This window comes from Puma concolor, chromosome A2 (assembly GCF_028749965.1).
Source record: "Puma concolor isolate L17-30 chromosome A2, mPumCon1.1.hap2, whole genome shotgun sequence".
Taxonomy (NCBI): domain Eukaryota; kingdom Metazoa; phylum Chordata; class Mammalia; order Carnivora; family Felidae; genus Puma; species Puma concolor.
In genome coordinates this window covers 99,437,249-99,463,249 of record NC_141668.1, presented here as the reverse complement: position 1 = coordinate 99,463,249, position 26,001 = coordinate 99,437,249, and the positions used below count along the sequence as shown (strand labels likewise).

Below are 26,001 nucleotides of genomic sequence, written 5' to 3'. Positions count from 1 at the left end.
GCCATTCATAAATGGACAAGTACTGAAATGATTCCACCTATATGAGATACCTCAATTCATAAAGTCAATTCATAAAGACAATAAGTCAGTGGTGGTTGCCAGGGACTGGGCTAGGGAGGAGGAAAGGGGAGTTGTTATTTAATGGGGACAGAGTTTCAGTTTGGGATGATGTTAAAGTTCTGGCGATGGATGGTGGTGATGGATGCACAATAATGTGAATGTAATTAATGATACTGAATTACATGCTTAAAAGTGGTTAAATGTATGCTTAAAATGGTTAAAGTGGTAAATTTTATATTACATATATTTTAGCACAATAAAAACTTTTCTAAATTTAAATGAAGTACACCAGCTGTTCTCTGTGAAATGGGATATTTTACACAAATTTGTATTTTTATATATAGGCAAATTAAAATTAACATGCTTCAAGGGGGAAATGACACCAAACTGCATCAGCAGCATGCACATCACTTACTGTGGGCAGGGGGGCAGGTGGTGACCATGGAGTCCCCAGTGCTGCCAACCTGCTTTGCCTCTAGCTTTTCCCCCTTCAAGCTTGGGACATCCAGTGACACTGTCATCACCAGAAATTTCTTTTTATATCTGGCCTGAGCATTTTCTTCACCTATGGTTTTAATAATTGATCATGCTTTTTAATATTGACAAGTTTTTTTTGCCTTTTTTCTGTTTATCTATCATTCCTGTAGGAATGGAGGTGGGGGGAGTAGGACAAACTAAAGTGGACATCTGCTTCCAGCTGTGGAAAAGGCGGACTTGGCAGGTGGTTTTAGTGCTCTTATGTTAACATCTGCTGGGAGATATTCCTTCCCTTCACATCATGGATTAAATTGTGACACTACAAATGTTTCAGTATCCAGATTTAGCCAGCCTAGTCTTGGAAAGAAAATGGGAAGGGAGGAAAGGGAACATTTTTTTTCTTTGATGCAATTGGCCTTTTGTTAAAAAAAAATATTGATTTTAAAATGGCAAAACAACTATGATGAAAACACAAAATTTCACAATCTCCCTATTTTGATGACTCCTGCTGCTTTTTAAAAAAGTAATCTATTGTTAGGGAATATAAACAGGAAAAAAGGGAAGGAATCCATTGTTGGAAAATATAAACAGGTAAAATCCTCAAAGGTCACCACTGTTATTCATTTCTTATTATCTTTTCCTGAAAATGATTTTGTATTTATCTTTTTAACTATTAATAAAAAATTACACAAATAGGGTAATATTTAAAAACACTGTTCTATGCCTTGGTTTTTCACTTAATAAAACTTTCCCCATAATCACAATCAGATCCTCCCAATCTTTTCCCCTTGGGATGTATCATCCTGTCTCCCAACTATGGACTCTTGGTTTTTCCTATTGTTGCTTTTCCTTCAATGCAGCAATGAATGTTATTGTATTTGTATCTCAAAGGTATTTTGCAACATGTCTAATGAGGAAAATGGATGGAGTAGCGTACACATGCTTTTTCCATACCCTCATCATTTCTGAGTACCATTAACCTTTTCAATTTTTGCTTTCTTATTAGAACATCTCTTTTTTTTAATTGACGTTTTTTTTAAGAGCAGTTTTAGGTTCATAGAAAACCTGAGAAGGAAGTACAGTGTGCCCCTACTCCCACGCATCCTCCCCCATTACCAACATCTTCCAACTTTGTTACAATGTATGAACCTACACCCTTAAGTCATTATTACCCAAAGTCCCTGGTTTACATTGGGGCTCCTCTTGGTGGTGTATATTTTATGGGTTTGAACAAATGTATAACAACATGTATGTACCCACCATTATAATATTGTATAGATTACTTTCATTGCCCTCAAAATCCTCTGTGTCCCTTCTGTTCATCCCTCCTTCCCCACCAGCCTTGGCAACCATTCATCTTTTTACTGTCTCTATGGTTTTGTCTTTTCCAGAATACTGTATATTTGGAGTCATACAGTATTTGACATTTACAGATTGGCTTTTTTCACTTAGTAATATATATTTAAGATTCCTCCATGTTTTTCCATAGCATGATAGTTCATAATAATATTCTATAGTCTGGATGTACCATAGTTTATTTATCCACCCACCTAATGAAAGACATCATGGTTGCTTCCAAGTTTTGGCAATTATGAATAAATATACAATAAACATCTGTGTGTAGGTTTTTGTATGGACTTAAGTTTTCAACTTTTTGGGTAAACACTAGGAGGGTGATCACTGGATCATATGGTAAGAGTATATTTGGTTTGTAAGAGACTACCAAACTGTCTTCCAAACTTCCAGTTGGTCCTCCCACCAGCAATGAATGAGAATTTCTATTACTCTACATCCTTGTCGGCATTCTGTGTTGTCAGGGTCTAGATTTTAGCCATTCTGATAGGTGTGCAGTGGTATCTCCTTGGTTTAATTTGCATTTCCCTGTGGACATATGATGTGGAGCATTTTTTCATGTGTATATTTGCCATCTGTATATCTTCTTTGGTCAGATGTCTATTCAGATCTTTAGCCCATTTTTAAATTGGGTTGTTCATTTTCTTATTGCTGATTTTAAGAGTTATTTGAATATTTTGGATAACAGTTCTTTATCAGATGTATCTTTTCCAAATATTTTCTCCCAGTGTGGCTGATTTTACATTCTTTTGATGGAGCATCTTTTCATGTATTTATTGGCATGATACTTTTTCCTCCTAAAAACTGACTTCAGGTTCTTTGCTTGCTTCTAAAATGGTTTGATTTGATTGTATTTTATCTAACAATATAAATATATAATTAACAATATAAATGTAAATAAACAATATAAGTTCTAGGTAAATTAAGGAAGTTGGCTTTTTGCCTGATTTTTTTTCATCAGTTTCCTTTCTTCTTTTTATTTTCTACTTTTTACTTGTTAGAGTTTTTCTCCATTCAAATTTTTAAAATTGTATCTAATTAAATTTATTGGTACTTTCCCTTTATGGCTTTGGGTTTTGTGTTCTGATTAGAAAGAACTATTCCTCTCCAGGATTTTAAATTGTTTATCCATGCTTTCTTACCAGAAGTTTTATGTTTTTTTTTTAATATTGAAAACTTCTATCCATTTTTACATAAGGAATTAGGAATAATAAGAGAGATTAGTGTATATATATATTTTTCAATTGTTTGCTTTGTTGCCATAATACTGTATATGGTAAAATCTCTCTTTCGCACACTGATTTTATTTTATTTTTGTTTAAGTTTTATTTAGTTAACATACTGTGCAATATTGGTTTCAGGAGTAGAATTCAGTGATTCATCACTTATATACAACACTCAGTGCTCATCACAACAAGTGCCCTCCTTAATACCCATCACCCATCTGGCCCACCCCCCACCCACTTCCCTCCATCAACCCTCAGTTTGCTTTCTATCTTTAAATGTCTCCTTAAGTGTCTCTTAAAATGTCTTTAACATTGATTTTAAATACTATCTTAACTGTTAAAGTTGCCAATAACCTGGGGCCTATTTCCTTACTCTCTTCTTTTCCACTGTTCTACTAGTCTCTTTCTTCATCAACTATTTTAATTATTATAGCTTCATTGCACATTTCAATTCCTGGCAAGCTAATCTTTCCTCATTACTTTCATTTTCCAAAACCATTATAACTTTTCTCACATATTGGTTCTGACAAGACCAGGGTTACTCTGCTGTCAAAAGCATCCTATTTATATTTTAATTGAAGTTGTTTTGAATTTATAGATTAATTTACAGATTAATTTACAGTTGATCTTGGCACATATTCAAATCTTCTACATCTTTCAATAGTTGTAAATTTTTCATTAAATTGGTCCTGCGCAATTTTTCTACCCTTATTGAGTATAATAGACAAATAACATTGTGTGAGTTCAACTTTTTTAGATTCCACATATGAGATCATACAGTATTTGTCTTTCTCTATCTGACTCATTTTACTAGCATGATGCCTTCAAGGTCCATCTATGCTGTCACAAATGGCAGGATTTCCTTTTTTCTCATGGCTGAATAAGACTCGTGTGTGTGTGTGTGTGTGTGTGTATCTGTGTGTGTGTATCACATTGTCTTCATCCATTCATCCACTGACAGACACTTAGGTTGCTTCCATATCTTGGCTATTGTGAATAATGATGCAATGAACATGTGAGTGCAGACATCACTTTGAGATCATGGTCCTGCACATTTCTTATTAAGATATTTTATTTTTCTTGGTTAATCTAAAAATGAAACATTTTTGCCATTATGTTTTCTAATTGGGTGGTTTTTTTTTTGCTTATAGTAGAGTTATCAATGCTTACATATTAGAAATAATTTATTGTTGGGGCGCCTGGGTGGCGCAGTCGGTTGAGCGTCCGACTTCAGCCAGGTCACGATCTCGCGGTCCGGGAGTTCGAGCCCCGCGTCAGGCTCTGGGCTGATGGCTCAGAGCCTGGAGCCTGTTTCCGATTCTGTGTCTCCCTCTCTCTCTGCCCCTCCCCCGTTCATGCTCTGTCTCTCTCTGTCCCAAAAATAAATAAACGTTGAAAAAAATTAAAAAAAAAAAAAAGAAATAATTTATTGTTTCTAAGAGTTTCAATCCATTAGTTTGGGTCATATAATAAGGTTATTTATAAGTGGTGATAATTTCATTTCTCTTCCCAATATTGAATCTTCATTTCTTACCCATGTTTACTGGGGAACTACTAGAAATGGTTTCACTAAAATTGGGAACAAGACAAAGAGATTGTTAGTAATATCACTAGTAATACCACTAATACTTAGCATTGTTATGAAAGTAGAAGCCAGTGGGATTACTAATAGAAAGAATTGTCAGATAGATGTTGTTTTTTGGATCTATGGAGAGGATGATATGGTTGTCTATAAATATAGTTTATTGTAATAACTTCCTGAATATTGAGGCAACCTTACAACCTGGGTGTAATGTTCTATTTTCTTGTACTTTTGAAATCTATTTGCCAATATTTAACTTTAGGTTTTTATATTTACATTCACCAACAAGATTGACCTATCATTTTCTATTTTAGTGCTAACTTTGGCTGTTCTAGTTTCAATGATATCTACGGTGGATAAAGAAAATAATTTAGAAGATTTTTCTTTCTTTTTACTCTAGAATGTTTAAATTGTACCAGATTTATTTATGCCTCCGTCATTTGAAAGACTTCACCTATGAATTCATCCATTTTGCTTGTTTTGGAAAGAACAATACTTTTTAATTTGTTGACTCTGTGCCAAGCTCCTGGCCTCTAATCCTTGGGAAGTCAGCATTTGTATCCTGTTGCAAAGTAAGAATAAAAAGCCTTCTGATTAAGAAGGTTTCATTTAATTTTCATGTCCTCCTGTATCAGGCTCACTGGATATATTCATGTCTAGAGTCATCTCTTTTCTAGGTCTGGGTCTTTTATCTAGATACTTACTATCTGGTTCCTTTCATTAAGAACACTCCTTGCTTTATGTAGGGTTGCCATAGACTACGGTGTTTACTCCAATAAAGGCAAAAGTAGACTTTTAATAGCACAAAGCCTGACAAATTAGGTCTGTATATCAGCAAAGAATGACATTGGTGTTTTCTCCACCAGTGACACATAAGCTTTCTGGGACCATGAACCCTGTTCAGAATCTGAACAAGATCCACTCCCTGTTCAGAATCTGCCTTGGATCCACTCCCTAGGACATGCATGAACACATTCATATAACATCAGGGCTTCACAGATATCCCGATCCCAGTGTAAGTACATGGCTCTTACAAACATAGAGAGGATCTCCACTTTGCACTAGTGATATGTGTCTAGGTATTTTAAAATGTGGTTTCTATGGAAAATGAAAATTGAAGAGATGATTTGGAATTAACTATTGGTAATCACAGAATATTATTTGGCATTTTGCTTTCTACATGCCAGGAAAGAAGGATGAAAATGAACCCTATGCAAATGTAGCTGAAACAAAGCTGGTAGAGGAACATTATCAGGAAACACCACCTCCAGACTCAAGACCCCAAAGTTCCACTTTAGAATAAGCTCTGAACCTTTCCCCCTGAAATAGAACAAATTTCTTAATATTGGGCCAAAATGGAATCTAAACTTTCAGGGTGCCTTTTAATTTTTTTAATGTTTATTTATTTTTGAGAGAGAGAGAGAGAGAGAGACAGTGTGTGAGCAGGGAGGGAGCAGAGAAAGAGGGAGACACAGAATCTGAAGCAGGTTTCAGGCTCTGAGCTGTCAGCATAGAGCCTGATGTGGGGCTTGAACCCACAAACTGTGAGATCATGACCTGAGGCAAAGTCAGATGCTCAACTGACTGAGCCACCCAGGTGCTCCCAGGGTGCCTTTTACAGAGGTACAAAGGTGGGCAGGGTGTAGGCAAATTCTCTGAAAGAAGATACTTCATGTGGCTGTGACCTCTTTTCCTGATATTTCTCTTCTAAAAGAAGGAGTCCATCTAATGTGTTACCCAAAACACAAATGTCTAAATGTTCTGCTACGTTTGGTGCTTGGGTGGCTCAGTCGGTTAAGCATATGACTTCAGCTCAAGTCATCTCACAGTTCATGAGTTCGAGCCCCATGTCGGGCTCTGCTCTGACAGCTTAGAGCCTGGATCCTGCTTCAGATTCTGTGTCTTCCTCTCTCTCTTCCCTTCCCTTGCTCACGCTCTGACTCTCTCTCTCTCTCAAAAATAAACATTAAAAAAATTTTTATAAAAGAAAAAATAGAAAACAAACGATATGTTATGCCAATATCGAACCATCAAATGGGCTCAGTGAGTCAAAAGTTTAAAAAACATCTGACCATCAACTTCTCCCTATTCCCCTGAGAAACTCCTTTCCCAGTGCACCCTAGACTTTGTGGAATAGAGATAGACTTTAAAGTTAAAATAGTCAGGAAATCCTGTAAAATACCCCCTTATAAAATCATTCTATAGCTCACTAGTAAATGTCTGGGTAACACTGATCCTTTGCATGTAAATAAATCATGTGTGTGGTTTTAGCTGGAGCCCTCAAGTTTACATTTATTCTCTTTTATCAGTAGCATTTAATTTATAGACTATACAAATCAAAATGTTTTCTTAAGCTGTCTCCTAAACAAAAGCTAACAGGCATATATATGAAAGAAAGAAATGAAAAATTAGAATACTGTAAATCTAATTACTTCAGGCTTCTTGCCCTTCTAGCATAACTGAGATTCTTTCATTTAGAAACTGATTTTCAGACTATTAGGAACTAAGTCTTGGAATTGCATTTCATCATAGGATTATTGATGAAGTTCTCTTTTAGTGCCTGGTTGGATAGCTACTGGTGAAATGCTACAAAAATAAATTATGGATGTGTTAGTGAGAAAACAAACAAAACAATTAATTTTCAAAGGATCCTATGGCTATTATTAAAATGCAAGTCATAAAATAAACATCATGTCATCTTCTCAAAATGCCATGGGGCCAGGTTTCCAGAACCAGAACTGGAAAAGAGGGCAGATTTAAGAATATGATTGCAGGGCACAAGTCTAGTGAGATCATAAAAGGCTCAATTCTGACTAAATCCTCAGAAGGCCCTGTTTCTTTCCATCCTAAGATTTGCTCAAGGCTGCCTGTGCCTGGGCACTGTGAGATCCTCTGCCCAGTCTTTCCCAGATCCAATGCTAAGACCTCTCCAGTAGAGCAGTGCCGTCCATCCCAGTTAACAAGGGAGGATAAACTATGTGCTCCTCCATTAATTTTTTTGGTACTTTAAAGGTGAAGCTGAGACTCCAAGTGGACACACAGGATGAAGGGGGCCCTTTGGTAAGCTGGGAGACCTTCACCCCGAACTGATGATACATTGCAATTGATGCTTATCACAATGATTTCAATCAGCACCTAGGCTTGCCACTTAATCTCTGCCACACATAAACCACAAGATCATTTACTATAAGACCAACATGCCTTCCAGATTATCAGTTTATGTCTAACAGTTCTTGACAGTTGGTCTCACCAGTCAGTTGCCTATGAGTTAATTTTGCAACTATTTGGCCAGGAGGTTTGGTAACTTGAAAGGAATTGTTCTATAGTTATTTTTAATGTTTTAAAATATTTTTCTGAAAAATCTGCTTTTAAAATTCCCGAGACAAATATTACTAGAACCAAGTTTAATGACTTAGGCTTTGGGTGCTTTTGACCTGTTTGTTCATTGCAGAAGACCCAGACTGTCTATGAAGGAAAATCTCAACCTGATCTTATTTTTAGAGTACTAACTTACCCTACATTCCCAGGGAAATGGCCTACTGAGTTGATTTTTTTTTTCAAATAGGACAATGTGAACTCTTTAGGAATCTGACAAAGCAAATAAATCTGTGAACATGAACTTAAGGAAATACATTTCAATGTTGTGGCAGAGAACTTTGCTTTGGACTTTCTGCTGTTCAATTGTTATCAAAATCTTGGTTGCAGAGACACTGGATCAAAGTGATAGAAGAAGGGGAGGAGCCAAGATGGTGGAATAGCATGGAAGTTTTTTTGCATCTTGTGTCCATGAAATATAGCCAGATCAACACTAAACCATCCTGCACACCTAGAAAACTTATCTGAGGATTAATACAACAATCTGCACAACCTGAACCATAGAACTCAGCAGGTACGTGGTGCAGAGAAGTGAAGTCGGGGAGAGAGAAGCCATGGAGGGCAGGGAGCAGTTTTTGTTTGCAGAGAGAGGACAGAGATGGGGGGAGAGTGTGGGAAAAGCACCCCCCCCAAAAGCAGCTGGAAAGAAAGTGGAAAAATGGAAACAGCCACAGAGACTGAACAAGGAAGAGAGAAAGGAGAAAGGAGAAAGGAGAAGGCTTAAATTCTCTTAAGACCCTGAAAACAGGGGGAGCACAGAGTCTTAAACTCTGCAGCTCAGTATCGGGTGGTGCTCTGGTGGGAAGGGTGAATCCCCTGAAGCAGAGTGGGGTCCAGGTGGTCCACAGGCCACACAAGTAGAAGTGGTTCCACTGCTGGAAGGACATTTGGTAGAAGCTGTGTGGCCACCCAGTCCCCGCAGACTCCAAAGAACAACTACATTTGCTGGTGCTGGAACAAGGTTGTTAAGGGTGAAGGCTGGTGCCAGATGTGTGTTGTGATTTTCCATTTCCTGAAATGCTGCTGCTACATGATTGCGTGAACATTTTCTGGGGTGAGCTGGCACCCAGCCACAGTCTCTGGCCATTGGTGGCAGCACGGTCCTGCAAACATTCCTGGGTGCAGCTGGCACCTGGCCATTGCTTGGTGAGACCATCCCCCAGAGGATCTGAGTGGGTCAAAGCTATAGTCCCTCAGAAGTGAGGGGTTGGGAAATACAGCCACATCTGAGATAAAACTCAGGAGGGAGGTGCCACCTGGCAACCTGACAGCTTGGTCACAGACAGTGTAAAAGTGGGGAGTGGATGGAAGCCAGAGACAAAGAACAGGTGCAGGATTGCTGGTTGGGGAGAGCACAGAGTTCTGATACTAGAGACTGGCTAGCTGGGTGATGCCGTTTTCACCCCTCCTGCACATGTGCATATACAACAGTCCACCCCAGTAAGCTAAACAACACCATCTAGTGGAGAACGGAGCCATTACACTAAGCCCCGCCCAACTGTGCCAATCTTGCTCTTCAGGAACACCAAAAATCTCTCTGCCTGCTTAGTTTATGGACTATAAAGTCCTTCATAGTTTGACTTCTAGGGAAAAATGATGTAAATCCAATCGTATTTCAGTCTGTTCACTGATCCATCTATTCAATTTTCTTTTTTTCTTTTTCATTTCTTTTCTTTTTCTTGAATACAGAAAGAGAAAAATTTATTAGTATTTTTAATTTTTATTAACAATATTTTTCTTTATTTTTTGTACTATATTTTTTACTTTTTTGTAAATTTTTCAAAGTCTATTTTGTTTCCATCATTTCATTTTATTCTATTTCACTGTATTCATTTTCTGAAATTTTCAAGTGTTTTTCTTTTTTAAAGTTTTTTCTTGTTTTTCTTTTTTTTCCTCCCCCTCCCCTTTTCCTCTAATCTATCAAGTTCCTTTCAATAACCAGACCAAAACACACCTAGGATCTAGCATCATTTATTTGATTTTTTTTGTATGTGTTGTTTTTAATTTTTTAATTTTAATTTTTTTACCTTATTAATTCCTTTTCTTCCTTCAAACTGATGAAATGAAGGAATTCACCCCAAAAGAAAGAGCAGGAAGAAATGACAGTCAGGGACTTAATCAACACAGATACAAGCAAGATGTCTGAACCAGAATTAAGAATCACGATAATAAGAGAACTAGCTGGGGTTGAAAATAGATTAGAATCCCTCTCTGTGGGGATAAAGAAGTAAAAACTACTCAGGATGAAATAAAAAATGTTATAATAGCTGCAATCTCGAATGGATGCCACAGTGGCAAGGATGGATGAGGCAGAGCAGTGAGTCAGTGATACAGAAGACAAACTTATGGAGAATAATGAAGCAGAAAAAAAGAGGGAGACTAAGGCAAAACAGCACAATTTAAGAATTAGAGAAATCAGTGACTCATTAAAAAGGAACAACATCAGAATCATAGGGCCCCAGAAGATGAAAAAAGAGAAAAAGGGGTAGAAGTGTTATGTGAGCAAATCATAGTGAAAAACTTTCCTAACCTGGGGAAAGACACAGACATAAAAATCCAGGAAGCACAGAGGACTCCAATAAGATTCAAAAAAAATGGACAATCAACAAGGCATATCATAGTCAAATTCACAAAATACTCATGCAAGGAAAGAATCATGAAAGCAGCAAGGGGGAAAAAAAGTCCTTAATCTACAAGGGAAGACAGATCAGGTTTGCAGCAGACCTATCCACAGAAACTTGACAGGCCAGAAAGGAGTGGCAGGATATGTTCAATGTGCTGAATCAGAAAAATATGCAGCCAAGAATTCTTCATCCAGCAAGGCTCTCATTCAAAATAGAAGGAGAGATCAAAAGTTTCCCAGACAAATAAAATTAAAGGAGTTCGTGACCACTAAACCAGCCCTTCAGGAAATTTTAAGGGGGACTCTCTGAGGGGAGAATGGATGAAAAAAAAAGAAGAAGAAGAAGACCAAAAGCAACAAAGACTAGAAGGGACCAGAGAACACCACCAGAAACTCCAACGCTACAAGAAACATAATGGCAATAAACTCATATCTTTCAGTATCCACTCTAAACATCAATGGACTAAATGCTCCAATCAAAAGACATAGGGTAACAGAATGGATAAGAAAGCAAGATCCATCTATATGTTCTTTATGAGAGACCCACTTTAGACCTAAAGATACCTTCAGATTGAAAGTAAAGGGATGGAACCATCTATCATGCTAATGGTCAACAAAAGAGAGCTGGAGTAGCCATACTTATATCAGACTATCTAGACTTTAAAGTAAAGACTGTAGCAAGAGATGAAGAAGGGCATTATACCATAATTAAGGGGTTTATCCACCAAGAAGACCCAACAATTGTAAACATTTATGCTCTGAATGTGGCACACCCTAATATATAAATCAATTAATCACAAACATAAAGAAACTCACTGATAATAATACCATAATAGTAGAGGACTTCCACACCCCACTTACAGCAATGGACAGATCATCTAAACAGAAAATCAACAAGGAAACAATGGCTTTGAATGACACACTGGACCCTGGACCAGATGGACTTAACAGATATATTCAGAACATTTCATTCTAAAGCAGCAGAATATATGTTATTATCCAGTCCACATGGAACGTTGTCCAGAATAGGTCACATACTGGGACACAAATCAGCCTTCAACAAGCACGAAAAGATCGAGATCATACCGTGCATATTTTCAGATCACAAAACTATAAAACTTGAAATCAACCACAAGAAAAAATGTGGAAAGAAAATAAATACTTGGAGACTAAAGATCATCCTACTAAAGAATGAATGGGCTGTTATTCAACATACTATTGGAAGTCTTAGCCTCTGCAATCAGACAACACAAAGAAATAAGAGGCATCCAAATCAGCCAAGAAGAGGTCAAACTTTCACTCTTCGCAGATGACATGATACTCTATATGGAAAACCCAAAAGATTCCACCAAAAAACTGCTAGAATTGATTCATGAATTCAGCAAAGTTGCAGGACATAAAACCAATGCACAGAAATCGGTTGCATTCCTATACACCAACAATAAAGTGACAGAAAGAGAAATCAAGGAATCAATCCCATTTACAGTTGCACAAAAAACCATAAAATACCTAGGAATAAATCGAACCAAAGAGGTGAAAAATCTATACACTGAAAACTATAGAAAGCTTATGAAAGAAATTGAAGAAGACACAAAAAAATGGAAAAAGATACCATGCTCCTGGATAGGAAGAACAAATATTGTTAAAATGTCGGTACTACCCATAGCAATGTACATATTCAATGCAATCTCTATCAAAATAACACCAGCATTCTTCACAGAGCTAGAAAAAACAATCCTAAAATTTGTATGGAACCAGAAAAGACCTTGAATAGCCAAAGCAATCTTGAAAAAGAAAACCAAAGCAGGAGGCATCACAATCCCGGACTTCAAGCTGTATTACAAAGCTGTAATCATCAAGACAGTATGGTACTGGCACAAGAATAGACACTCAGATCAATTGAACAGAAGAGAGAAATGGACCCACAAACGTATGGCCAACTAATCATTGATAAAGCAGGAAAGAATATCCAATGGAAGAAAGAGTCTCTTCAGCAAGTAGTTCTGGGAAAGCTCTACAGTGACATAGAAAAAATGAACCTGGTCCACTTTCTTACACCATACACAAAAATAAACTCAAAATGGATGAAAGACCTAAATGTAAGACAGGAAGCCATCAAAATCCTTGAGGAGAAAGCAGGCAAAAACCTCTTTGACCTTGGCCGCAGCAACTTCTTAACATGTCTCCAGAAGCAAGGGAAACCAAAGCAAAAATGAATTATTGGGGCATCATCAAAATAAAAAGCTTCTGCACAGTGAAGGAAACAATCAGCAAAACTAAAAGGCAACCAACGGAATGGGAGAAGATATTTGCAAACGACATATCAGATAAAGGGTTAGTATCCAAAATCTATAAAGAACTTATCCAACTCAACACCCAAAAAACAAATAATCCAGTGAAGAAATGGGCAAAAGACATGAATAGACACTTCTCCAAAGAAGACATACAGATGGCCAACCAACACATGAAAAAATGCTCAACTTCACTCATCATCAGGGAAATACAAATCAAAACCATCATGAGATACCACCTTACACCTGTCACAATGGCTAACATTAACAACTCAGGCGACAACAGATGTTGGTGAGGATGCAAGAAAGAAGATCTCTTTTGCACTGCTGTTGGGAATGCAAACTGGTGCAGTCACTCTGGAAAATAGTATGGAGGTGCCTCAAAAAATTAAAAATAGAACTACTCTATGGCCCAGAAATTTCACTACTAGGTATTTATCCAAGGGATACAGGTATGCTGTTTTGAAGGGGCACATGCACCCCAATGTTTACAGAAGCACTATCAACAATAGCCAAAGTATGGAAAGAGCCCAAATGTCCATCGATTGATGAGTGGATAAAGAAGATGTGGTATATATGCACAATGGAGTATTACTCAGCAATGTAAAAGGATGAAATCTTGCCATTTGTAACTATGTGGATGGAACTAGAGGGTATTATGCTAAGTGAAATTGGTCAGTCAGAGAAATACAAATATCATATGACTTCACTCATATGAGGACTTTAAGATACTAAAGAGATGAACATAAGGGAAGGGAAGCAAAAATAATATAAAAACAGGGAAGGGGAAAAAACATAAAAGACTCTTAAATATGGAGAGTTACTGGAGGGGTTGTGAGAGGGGGAATGGGCTAAATGGGTTAAGGGGCATTAAGGAATCTACTTCTGAAATCATTGTTGCACTATATGCTAACTAACTGGGATATAAATTTAAAAAATACATTAAATAAAAATTTTAAAAACAGTGATAGAAGAAGGAGCAAAATGGATATATTCACTTCCAATCTCTCATTGAAAACACTAATAGGTAGCTAGACAATAGCAATGCGAATTAAGGATATGAACAATCCAGAATAACAAAATTCTGATGGAATTTCCACAAATTAAAATTTTGATTAAGACTGAGTAAGAAATACATTCTTGGTCGGGGTGCCTGGGTGGCTCGGTTGGTTGAGTGTCCAACTCTTGATTTAGGCTCAGGTCATGAACTCACAGTCCTGGGATTGAACCCCATGTCAGGCTCTGTGCTAACAGTGCAGAGCCTGCTTGGGATTCTCTCCCTCCCTCTCTCTGCCCCTCTCCTGCCCGCACATGCTCTCTTTCTAAATAAATGAATAAACATTTAAAAAATACATTCTTGGTCTAAATGTAAACCTGGGAACCATCTACAGCAGGGCCCAGTTAAGGGGGCATAACATCCTCTGCCTGCCCCTCACTCTGGTGGCCCTTCCCCAACTCCCTGTACCCTGCCTCCTGATCCTGCCACAGTTATTCTTCCAACAGCTACTTATTTTCTGCATCCAGAGGCTACAATCCCTAGGCCTCCACACTGCTGGGTGCAAGGAAACACAAACACTCTTCAGGGAAAGTCCTGGAAAGTAGGCGTGGCAAGCAGTGTGCTCAGGACTCTGAACATACATCGAGAAGAGCTACAAGCTGCATCGGAATCTCACTCCCATAGAGAACCCAGCAGGCGGAGGGAGAGCTCTCTCCCCTCCAGCAGTCCCCATTAGAGGATGCCCACTTGGTCCGCAAAGAGGGAAAGGCAGATTGAAAAGCTACTGTGGAGGCACAGACCTGAAGGGAAAAGCTGCAAAACTCCCAGTGTGCTGAGCTAAGGACAATTTATCTTCCCTGTCTTTTGGCAGTTTGTAGGTATGGAGAGATTTCTGTCCTTCGATGTATAAAGAGGGAGAGAAAAAAAATATCATGAGGCTTATAAAAGAGACTGTAATGCACAAGGGAAAAGTAGCAAAAGTGCTGAGAGAAAGAGCTTATTGTGAGCACAATTTTTTACAGAAAATAGAATACAACAGAAAACATATGCGAGGTGCTCCCAATGACATACAAACAGTATGAGAAACAAAGTGCAGGGCGCTGTATGGTGAAAATTAAGTAAGTTGTATGTTCTTCAGACCTAACACACAGTAGGTCTCGTTCCCTGCTAGGCCTGCGGCACCTCATACCCCCACATGCCTCTGCACATGCCGTTCCTTCTGCCATTGCCTTACTCCCTCCCAGGCCTGGCAAATCCCATTCATGCCGCCCGCATGCCACTTCCTCTGGAAGCTCTCCCAGCTGCTTCAGGCACCTTCTCACTGCCTTCTCTATACACAAGCCCAGTGGGTTTTTATACCCCAGCACCAGGCATTTCAAACAGTATTTATAAATCATCATGGAATAGCCATGAGTTCTCAATATCAGGACTTATATTTCATTATTTCTATACTCCTTCACTCATCATAGTTTCTGATAAACAGTTAGGACTAATACATAAATAAAAGCCTTGGAAAGATAAAGACAGGTGACAACCTCTTTTCATAACTGGGACCTTGGGGCACCTCGGTGGCTCAGTTGGTTAAGCATCCGACTCTTGGTTTTGGCTCAGGTCATGATCTCACAGTTTGTGAGTTTGAGCCCCACATTGGGTTCTGTGCTGACAGTGTGGAGCCTGCTTGGGATTCTTTCTCCCTCTCTCCCTGCCCCTCCCCTGTTCTCTCTCTCTCTCTCTCTCTCTCTCTCTCAAAATAAATAAATAAATAAACTTTAAAAAACATATAACTGGGACTTCAACAATTTTCAGTGAGACAAAGACAAAGGATAAGGGGGAACGAGGAAATGAGAAAAAGAATGAAAACATATTGAGAATCTTCTGTGCTCAAAACATCAAAGCACTGATTATATACTAGATGGGCATTTGACATCTTTTCCTCCTTTACAAAAAACTTTACTTTCAGCATACTGTTTTGTCACCAACTAACTCAGTGACCCTTGGGGCATGACACAACGGCCATTGACAGCCAACTTTTCATAAGAGATTAGTGCAGCACTAGAGCTCTCACTTAAAAATGGATAGTCAAAGTTCATCGGCAAAATGATTTTGGAAAACTTGAATAGCATTTCCCCTTAGTAACAGTGTGCACAAGGCCTTAGACCAGACTGTAAATACTTATTTAATCCAGAAGGCTGCTAGATTGTATGAGTAACTAAACCGAGATTCATTCCAACTCGATCATCAGATAGCCAAAGGGTCACATAACCAAAATGGCACTTCCCGCCTGTCTCACAGATGTGCTGTGAATCCCCTAAAATAAGGCAAGTGAAACTCCTCTAAAGAGTGCACTGTGCTGTAAGAGCCATGAGGTTAACTATTATAAAACCCAACTGCATGTTAAAATACTGTCTGCAGGAAGATGCATGCTCCCAATGCAAAGGACGTCCAGCACGGCAACAGGAGGACTTCTGTCTGTCCTTGGCATCACTTGGCCTTATGATTGGGCACTCACATGTGTGGGGATTAAGAAAAGAAACGAAAGTTGTCTGTGGAATATATATAAAAGCAGCAACTCAAGTGTCTACTGATTTATGTGAGAAAATCATTATGGAGATGGCCATCAGAACGATAGCAACGTGTCCAAGTATTCCAAGGTGTCTGATATTTAAGTACAGGCAATGGTAGCACAGGTTAAATAACAAAGATGAGGTCAGGGCTGACTCAGAATCAATGCAATCTCCTGAACTTTTCTGTCAAATAGCAGGTTGAAGCAGCTCACATGATGTTTCCTCTTCTCAGACATCATCCTTGTTTCTTGTCGGCAGCCCCTGGAAAGACTTGTTTGTTGACGGTTTATCCCATTTTGTAAAACTTGTCTACTGTGCAATCCAGGCAGTATTCCAGGTAGTTGGCACCTTGTTTTCTTTTAGGCTTATACTGCACATCTCTGTGATGATGTGATTGCAGTTTGCATTGGTCTGAGAAACAGATTACAGCTGGAGTCTCCAGTAGGCTGAGTTCAGAGAAGCCAAATGCTCCAGAGAGCCTTCTCCAAAAAGGGCTTACCTAAAGATTAAAGGGTTGGCCAAGCTCACTCACAGTAGTACTCCGAGCAGAGGCAGATTAGGAGCTCTTCTCCCATTCCAGCCTTGAGCCAAAAAGGCTTGTCCATCACTGGGCACGGTCCATCCTGGCTGAGAAATCAGTGTATCCGGAAAGAAGCTGCCTAATTGCATGGCATGCTGTGCTGTGGCAAAAGGCAGCCAAGCCTGCATCTGAAAGGTTTTTCCCGAGTCAGCAGACTCCACTTCCAGCCTCTTTTTTCTTCTCGGTCTGCTGTGTGTTCTGTGCCTCCCTGCTTTGCCCATCTCGCCTCTGGGTCAGTGCAGCCCCAGCTCCAGGTTCACTGCCTCGATGTAGCTGACTCTACTGCCTTGACAACTGGAGGCCTGTGTCAGGGCCTCTTTTGCTTCCCCAGGCACCTTCTTTTGAGGATTTCCCACACACAATGGGCCCAGAGAGGAGGGTGTGGCACCTGGGGATACTTTCCCAAATTGCCATACTTACCTTCCTGTTCTACCCAGTAATATGGCAACATCATCCTCCAATCTGCCTGGTTAGTGTAGGGGAAAATGGTACAATGGATCAGAGGTGCGGATGGTCCCTCCCCTTCTACCGTCCCTCTTGCTGTGTATCCCCTGACAAGGAGTCCTGGGACCCCCCTCCCTGGCCAGTGTCCAGCTCTGCACCACCTCCCTGAACAGAGGCACACTCGACTCACTCATCTTCTGCACACTGAAGAACTGACTTGTGAAACAGTGAAATGTTGTCCTTTGGAGGCAAAGTTCTTTCTGGGTAATTCATATTTCATTTCAAGTTTTCTCGGTCTCTCTTTTTTCACATAGAAGAAACAAACTTTTTTTTTACTTATACCACCCCAACAAAGTCCTTACCGGTTTTTGGTTAGCCTCCTCCACTGAGTAATCTTTAATTCATGTGAAAAGGAAAGGGAATGCCACTTGTAAGTAGATGTATTGAGAACCAAGGAAAGAAGCACCACAGAGATACAAACTAGACTGTAATTTAGGAGAAAACGGCAGCTATTCTCAGAATACTGAGAAAAACCAGAGAGTAAGAAACAAAAGATTTGACCTAAGTCCCTGGTCTGCAACTAGCTAACTGTGTGAGCTTAGGTACATTCCTTGGGCACTTCAGGCACTTTCCTCGTTCATATAAAGGGAAAAAGGACCAGAGATTCCAATCTTTTCTAGGCTTACCATTTTCTCGTTCTATGCTCAAAATCAATCTGAGATTATAAATGTTATTCCAGAAATTTATTTATAGGCCTAAGAAGAAATCGAGACATATGAAAATATAAATCCTTAAACGCAAGGAATTAAAAACAATGTATTCCAAAGAAACACTTGTTACTCACAGACATTATGCATGAGCCTACTAGAAACATCTCACTATCTAAGCTTAACTAACATTCCTCAAACAAAAAGTGGTGTGATTTTAATAAGTTTACCTTTGAATAATTTCTATAGAACTACCTATCATAATCTATCACTATAATCACACACACACACACACTCACACACACACACACGAGTGAAATGGGAGTGAAAAAGCACCAGGGTTAGCTCTGACAAAGAGGAAGAGATGGGACTTACAGGAGCTGCAGAGTTTTTGACCGTGACACTGGGGGTGGTGGCTCGCAGGGCTCCACTCACGCCATGGTAGTATTTGAAGCAGATCTTAGTTTCGGCTGAAAGACAAAAATCAAATGGTACTGAGAAGCCAGGTATAACCCAGGAAGAGATAACCATCTCCAGAGGAACACCCCCGGACACTGTCACTGAACTCCTCCCATGAGCCAGGCAGGCCACACTTGATGACACTTGTTCAACATGTGACCCCATGGACAGGTCTGATGTCTTTTTAAAAATGTATCAGCAAAAATTACTCTTTGTAAGTGAAATTCAATATTCAACTTCTCAGCATCCATCCTATCTGATTATGGATGATTGGTTTTGTTTTATTTCATTTTAGGTAGGTTTCACACCCATTGCAGAGTCCAATACAGGGTATGAACTCACAATCTTGAGATCAAGACCTGAGCTGAGATCAAGAGTCCGACGCTTAATGGACTGAGCCACTCAGGTACTACAGAAGTTACTAGTTTTAAACTCAATGAAGAAAAGTATAAAATTTCTTCTCTGAGTGTTTTTATGCAAATTTGAGGGTATAAATTTTAATAGTATATGTAATGTCATAAAATAATAATGCAATGAAACTGCATTTTTAAAAATTAACATTAAACAAACAGGTTCAATGATCAAACCTTTGTTGATAACATTCTTTGTTTTATAGAATCATTGAATCGATTTGTAATTTGTAAATATTCCTGTAATTTTGGAAATTTGGGCTTTTCCCTAAAAATGAACGACTTTTTGAAAATTATGTTGAAGTTCAATTTTGCTCCCTAGGATAAGGGAGCAAAACCTACTGGTTACCTACCCAAACACCCATTCTCCCTTTCCTCCTGAATGACAGAATTTCAATTTTATTTTAGATAGTAATGTCCAGCTGAAGTATGTTTTGGAGCCTCCCTTGCAGATAACATTTATGTTGTTTTCCATTGTTATTTTGGGGTTTCTGTTATCTGTAAACCTAACTAGATAGATAGATAGATAGATAGATAGATAGATAGAAAGGCTTCTTGACATAGAAGATGAATACTACAATACTCTTCCTTAGAAGATGTGAATTTTTTTTAGAGAGAGAGAGAACAAGTGTGCACACAAGTGGGGGAGGGGCAGAGAAAAAGAGAATCTCCACACTGAGCATGGAGCCCAGGGCTCGATCTCATGAACCATGAGATCATGACCTGAGCCTAAGTTAAGAGTTGGAAGCCCAACTGAGCCACACAGGTGCCCAAGAAGATGTAAATATTTTAAGGATTCTCCCTTCTTGTGGCCCAACTGCTTTCCAAAAAGCACTTTACACTTCCACCAGAAAATGTAGCTCTATTTCATGGGAACCTTGTCAATATTGAGCATTATCAATTAGATATGAGTTTAAGACAGTGTCCATTTTTACTTCATGTATTTGATTAGTAGTGAGATTAAACATTTTTCACCAAATTAAAAAAAGTTTTTTAATGTTTATTTTTGAGATAGAGAGAGAGACAGAGACAGAGTGTGAGCAAAGAGGGGCCTAGGGAGAGGGAGACATAAAATCTGAAGCAGGCTCCAGGTTCTGAGCTGTCAGCACAGAGCCCAACGCGGGGCTCAAACTCATGGACAGCGAGATCACAACCTGGGCCAAAGTCAGATACTTAACCGACTGAGCCACCCGGGTGCCCCTCATCAAATTTTGATTAGCCAACGTATTGACTCTTTTTTATTCATTGAACTGTAGTTGCTAAGACCTCCCGTTGCCTGGATAAAACCTGGGTGCTCACCTTTTAGTGGATATGTCCATACTTTAGGTATGTCAATACTTTCCATTTCCCCCCTGAGTCATTCTTTCCCTGCAGTCATTTTGCATTATTGTTAATTGCCTTTTAAGCTCTTGGTGGACAATCTTATAACCTAGTTCTATATTCTCCAAGGCACCTCACAGTTGTCCCCACATTGTTAGATATACTCACCCAGATCTACTATTGCTTCAGCCTGACAGGCAGGTTAGGGATCATGGAGGAACACTGAATAAAGCAGTGAGCCTGTATAGCAACACAACCCCACTGGGCCAGTGCAGTTCAGAATGTGAGGTACTCTGCTTGTAGGTGCCAGTGAGATCAGCATGGAGGGGTGACCGGCCTCACCTCAAGCACAGTTGGGCGCAATGAAATTTTAGATAACAGGCATTCAGAAAAGGCACCACTAGCTTTCCTTTTCAAACAAAATTAGCCCAATGCCCTTAAGTAAAAAAGATCGGTAAAATTATGTACAATCTTGTATTGAATCCTATTGCTAGATGAACAGACTAGTGCATATTTTGTGCCAAGAATTCATGGAAAATTTCAAAGCATGTTAATCTTCTTAAACTGCTGGCCAAGGTTTTTTTTTTTTTTTTTTCCAAACAACTTGTTTTAAAGCAAGTGTTTTGTCTGTTCCAGTATTTAGCAACTTGATTAATAATGAATCTTCCTTTTATTTAACCTAAATAAATATCTCCTATAGCTTAAAATGATTTTCTACTCAAAGTTGAAAGAAATTGAATTATGTAAAATTTCTTCTTCTTTAGGTATGTAGTGTGAAGAGAAGTCACTCACAAATGTTAAAACACACACAATAATATATAAATGATGTGTTGTATGGATTTTTAAAAGGTTCATTTATTTATTTTTAAGAGAGAGAGAAAGTATGAGTGGGGGAGGGGCAGAGAGAGATAGAGAGAGAGAGAATCCCAAGCAGCCTCTGCACTGTCAGTTCAGAGTCTGAAGCAGGGCTCGATTTCACTAATCATGAGATCATGACCTGAGCCGTAATCAAGAGTCAAACATTTAACTGACTGAGCCACCAGGCACTCCTGTTGTATGGATTTTTAAAAATCACTTCATCTTACAAATTCTATGCTACATCGCTCTGATTTTGGTGACAGTTATATTAAATTGATCTGTTTGATTAACCCCACACCAAGTTTTTCCAGGAGAAGGAGACTGCGTACTATTTATCTTTATATCTACAGTGCAATATAATGTAGGGATCCTCCAAAAAGACCTGTTGAAAAATGACTAATGAGCTGTTAGTTTCATTTAATTGACTCCACTGCCTTATTATTAACACAGGATCAGGTATAGTGTCCTGATGGGTCCTAATTCTTCATATAGAACACAAATTTTCCATGGCCTGATAACACATGACTTTTAAAATAGACTCACATATAGACTAAGAAATGGGCACATTTTTAACTTTTATTGCTCTTTTTTGAGAAAAGTATCAAGGTTCAAAGGCCAAGTAATATGAAAGAGCTGTTGGTTATTATGTCAGATACTTCATCTAAGGAAGCCGACAGTGGCTCCATCTTTCTCTACTCTTTTTAGATAAAATAATAATCATTCAAAAATCTCAAAGTTTTAACACCAGAAATCCCTGCTACAATAGTTGTGTTGCTTATTTGTAGTTAATTATGTGTGTAGTAACAGAACTTTAAGAAAGCAATCTAAAGAAAAAGAAGGAATGTGGAATCAAATAGATAGAAGTCCAATTCTTGACTTACCTGTCATTAATAGAGCGAGTTACATAGACTCTCCAAGCCTTAATCTTTACGTAGAATAGTGACGTCATTGCCAACGTTGCATATGTTGTTTCACACATGGTTGTTGTACAGAGAAAATGGAATATTGTGTGAGGCCTACTATACATGAGGTGGTCAGCACATATAAGTTACTCTTCTCAAATGTGCCAGCCAGATCAGCATTTATGATCCACAGAACTATCTTGTATAGTTGTTCAGATATATCCTACAATAAGGTGTCCAACTATGGGTTAAGTAGGGGGTCAAAATCCAACCCAGGCTCCACTCAGTGTTCTTGCCATTCCAGAAGATGAAGTTTACATCCTAAACTCTCGTAGGCCCATGGTGGCCCTGAAGTAAGTCTCCTTATTTTGGTTGCTTTTGCCTGGCACATGATTTGTTTTCCAATGTGGGCAGGGGTACCAGCTCATTCACAAAGTGGAGTAAAACTGATGTTTCTGCCTGTATAAATACGTATGTTTGCAAATGTAATTTTTATTTTGGGGGAATGTATCCAGAAAGTACAGGTTATTTTACTTCAGTCATAGTATCACTTAAGCAAACAAGAAAATTGTTGGCTTTTTCCACCTCCACTCTTGAGGGATTGGCAAGGCTTCTGTAGTATCTGAGACATCAGTATGCCATGATGGTAGTAGACCTGGCAGAAGTATAATATTCAGTTAAGTTTAAAAGTTATGATAGAGAACTACTCAAAGAGCTTGGGAAGATGGTGGAGCAGGACCCTGAACTCTCCCCATCCAACGTTTACAACTAGATATAATCCACATACAAGTAAATAACTAGAGAGTGACCCAAAGGCTGGCACAACAAACTCCACAACCAAATATAGAGAAGAAGCTGCATTTGAAAGGTTAGGAAGATCAGGAAGGTGAAGGGAAGCCGCCCACAGGAGGGAGGGAGCTGCACACTTAGAGAGGGCAGAGACATGGATTCTTGCACCAGGGAGCTCACTGGGGAAGACTAATCCCCATAACATTTGGCTTGGAAAACCAGAGGGGCTGAATTCCATGGCTTTGTATAATCAGTGGGACTTGGAACCTGGACTGTTAAAAGTCAGCTGACTCAGCACTGGGCAAGCCAGGAGGGTGAGTGACAGCTGGGTTGCTGCCCTTAAAGAGACAACAGCCTGCACACAGAGAGGCAACATAAAAATGGCAGTTTATGCAGCACCAGAGGCAAATGGGAGACAGCTCTGTTCATACTGATTTTGGAGTATGTTGGGGGATTTTTTTGAAAATGAAGAAGTTGGCAGGTGTCATTTTCCTCCCCTGCCCCCCAGCATAAACACAAGACCATCTGTGGGGGTAAGGAGTGGTGCTGTACTTGCTATGTAACCTGCTAGCAGTGCACCACACCCAGGAGTTCTCCTGAGGACTCGCTCACTCAAAGCTTGCTAGCTTTGGCCCCGGGAACAGGGAAAATTTTGTTAAAGCCAGGTATATGACCTGTCCAGTCGCTGGGTGCACAGCTGCTTCTGTCCACCTCATCCAGCCACCCCAAAGTGCCTAGCCATGCCCAGCCATTGCCATGTGCCCTGCCCAGCCTCACAACCCAAGCCAACCCAGGGGATTTGGCATAAGGCCAGCAGCCCAGTGCAAATTTTGCTGACACTGCCACCTTGCTCCCAAGTTTCCAGATAGGCATGCCCACTCAGAGCTGGCTTACCTGGGTGTCACTAACAGGAAAGAGAACAAGCACAGACCACAACAGGCAAAGTCAGTGCAGACAACTGCACTGAAAGGAAAGGTGACTCAGACACAACAGCAGGGCATAAGCAACACGCATAGGATACTTTCCCGAAGTGCCAAGTTTGGGTGCAGAGGGGACACTGAACTGCAGGCACTCCAGGATCTCCTCTTCATAAAGTAACTACTTTCAAGAGCAGAAGGCAGATGAATTTCCTAACACACAGAAACAGACACAGAGAGGCAGACAAAAATGAAGAGACAGACAAATTTATCCAAAATGAAAGAACAGGACGTTGGCCAGAGATCTAAGCAAAACAGATAAGTAACATGCCTGATAGAGAATTTAAAGTAATAGTAATAAGGATACTCACTGGATTTGAGAAAAGAGTGGAAGACATGAGTGAGATACTTAACACAGAGATAAGGAATAACAAAGCAGAGACAAAGGGCTCAATAAACAAAATGAGAAACACACTTGATGTAATGAACAGGCAGGCTAGAAGAAGCAGAAGAATATATTATAACCTAGAAGACAGAGTAATGAAAAGTAATCAACATGAGCAAAAGAGAGAAAAAAGAATTATGCAAAATAGTAGACTTAGGGCATTCAATGATTTCATCAAACATAATAACATTCATATTATAGGTATTCCAGAAGAAGAAGAGAGAGAAAAGGGAGCAGTACATTTTTTTTGAAGAAATAATAGTTGAAAACTTCTCTAATTTGGGGAAGGAAACAGATATCCAGATCTAAAAGGCACAGAGAGGGGAACCTGAGTGGCTCAGTTGGTTAAAAGCCTGACTCTTGATTTCAGCTCAGGTCAGGATCTCACAGTCATGAGATCAAGCCCCAGTTTGGGCTCCATGCTGAGCACATGCCTGCTTGGGATCCTCTCTCTTCTTCTCTCTCTGCTCCTCCCCCATGCAGTCTCTCTGTCTCTCTCAAAATAAATAAATAAATGAATGAATGAATGAATGAATAAATAAATAAATATTTAAAAAGGGCACAGAGAACCCCCACCAAAGTCCACAAAAGCAGATCTACACCAAGACATGTTGTAATTAAACTGGCAAAATATAGTGATGAAGAAAAAAATTTTAAAGCAGCAAAACAAAAGAACACAGTAACATACAAGAGAAACCCCATAAAGCTAGTGTGGGATTTTTCAGCATAAACTTTCCAACCTAGAAGGGAGTGGCGTGATATATTCAAAGTGCCAAATGGGAAAAATATGTAGCCAAAAATACTCTATACAGCAAGGCTACCATCAAGAATAGGAGAGATAAAGAGCTTCCCAAACACAAACTAAAGGTGTTTATGACCACTAAACATGCCCTGCAAGAAATATTAAAAGGGACTCTTTCAGTGGAGAGGAAAGACCAAAAGTGAAAGTATAAAGGTAGGTAACAAAAAAGCAGTAAAAAATGAGTTTTTCTGTAAAAAGTAGGTCAAGGAAGTCACAAGATCAAATGATGCAAAAAAATGGCAAGATATAACTAAAACATGGAGAGAGTAACGAATGGGTTCAAACTTAAGCAACCATCAATTTAATATAGACTGCTATATGCAGAAGATGTTATGTATAAACCTAATGGGAACCACAAAGCAAAAACCACTAACGAATATACAAAGAATAAGGAGAAAGAAATCCAAATATATCACAAAAGAAAATCGGCAAACCATGAAAGGCAAGGAAGGATCAGAGAAAATCTTCAGAAACAACCACAAAACAAATAATATAATGAAAATAAGTACATATCTATCAACAATTATGCTGAAATTAAATGTCCTAAATGCTCCAATCAAAAGACACAGGGTGACAGAATGGATAAAAAAAACAAGGCCCATCTATATGCTGCCTTACAAGATACTCATTTTAGACCTAAAGACAACTTCATATTGATAGTGAGAGAATTGAGAAGCATCTTTCTTGTGAATGGATGTCAAAAGAAAGCTGAAGTAGTAATACTTATATCAGCCAAAATTGACTTTAAAACAAATACTGTAACAAGAGACACATAAGGACATGATATAATGATAAATGGAATAATCCAAAAACAATATAT

General features: G+C 39.0%; 1 protein-coding gene across 6 annotated transcripts in view; it reads right to left on the bottom strand.

The window, feature by feature from the left end:
• The window catches only part of HECW1 (HECT, C2 and WW domain containing E3 ubiquitin protein ligase 1), a 429,509-nt gene that overhangs the window by 177,628 nt on the left and 225,880 nt on the right, over positions 1-26,001 (bottom strand). For all 6 annotated transcript variants that reach the window (XM_086697032.1, XM_086697035.1, XM_086697036.1 and 3 more), the window contains one exon: positions 18,655-18,749. In XM_086697032.1, the coding sequence (XP_086553158.1) occupies positions 18,655-18,749 (95 nt within the window). The remainder of the gene's footprint in view (positions 1-18,654; positions 18,750-26,001) is intronic.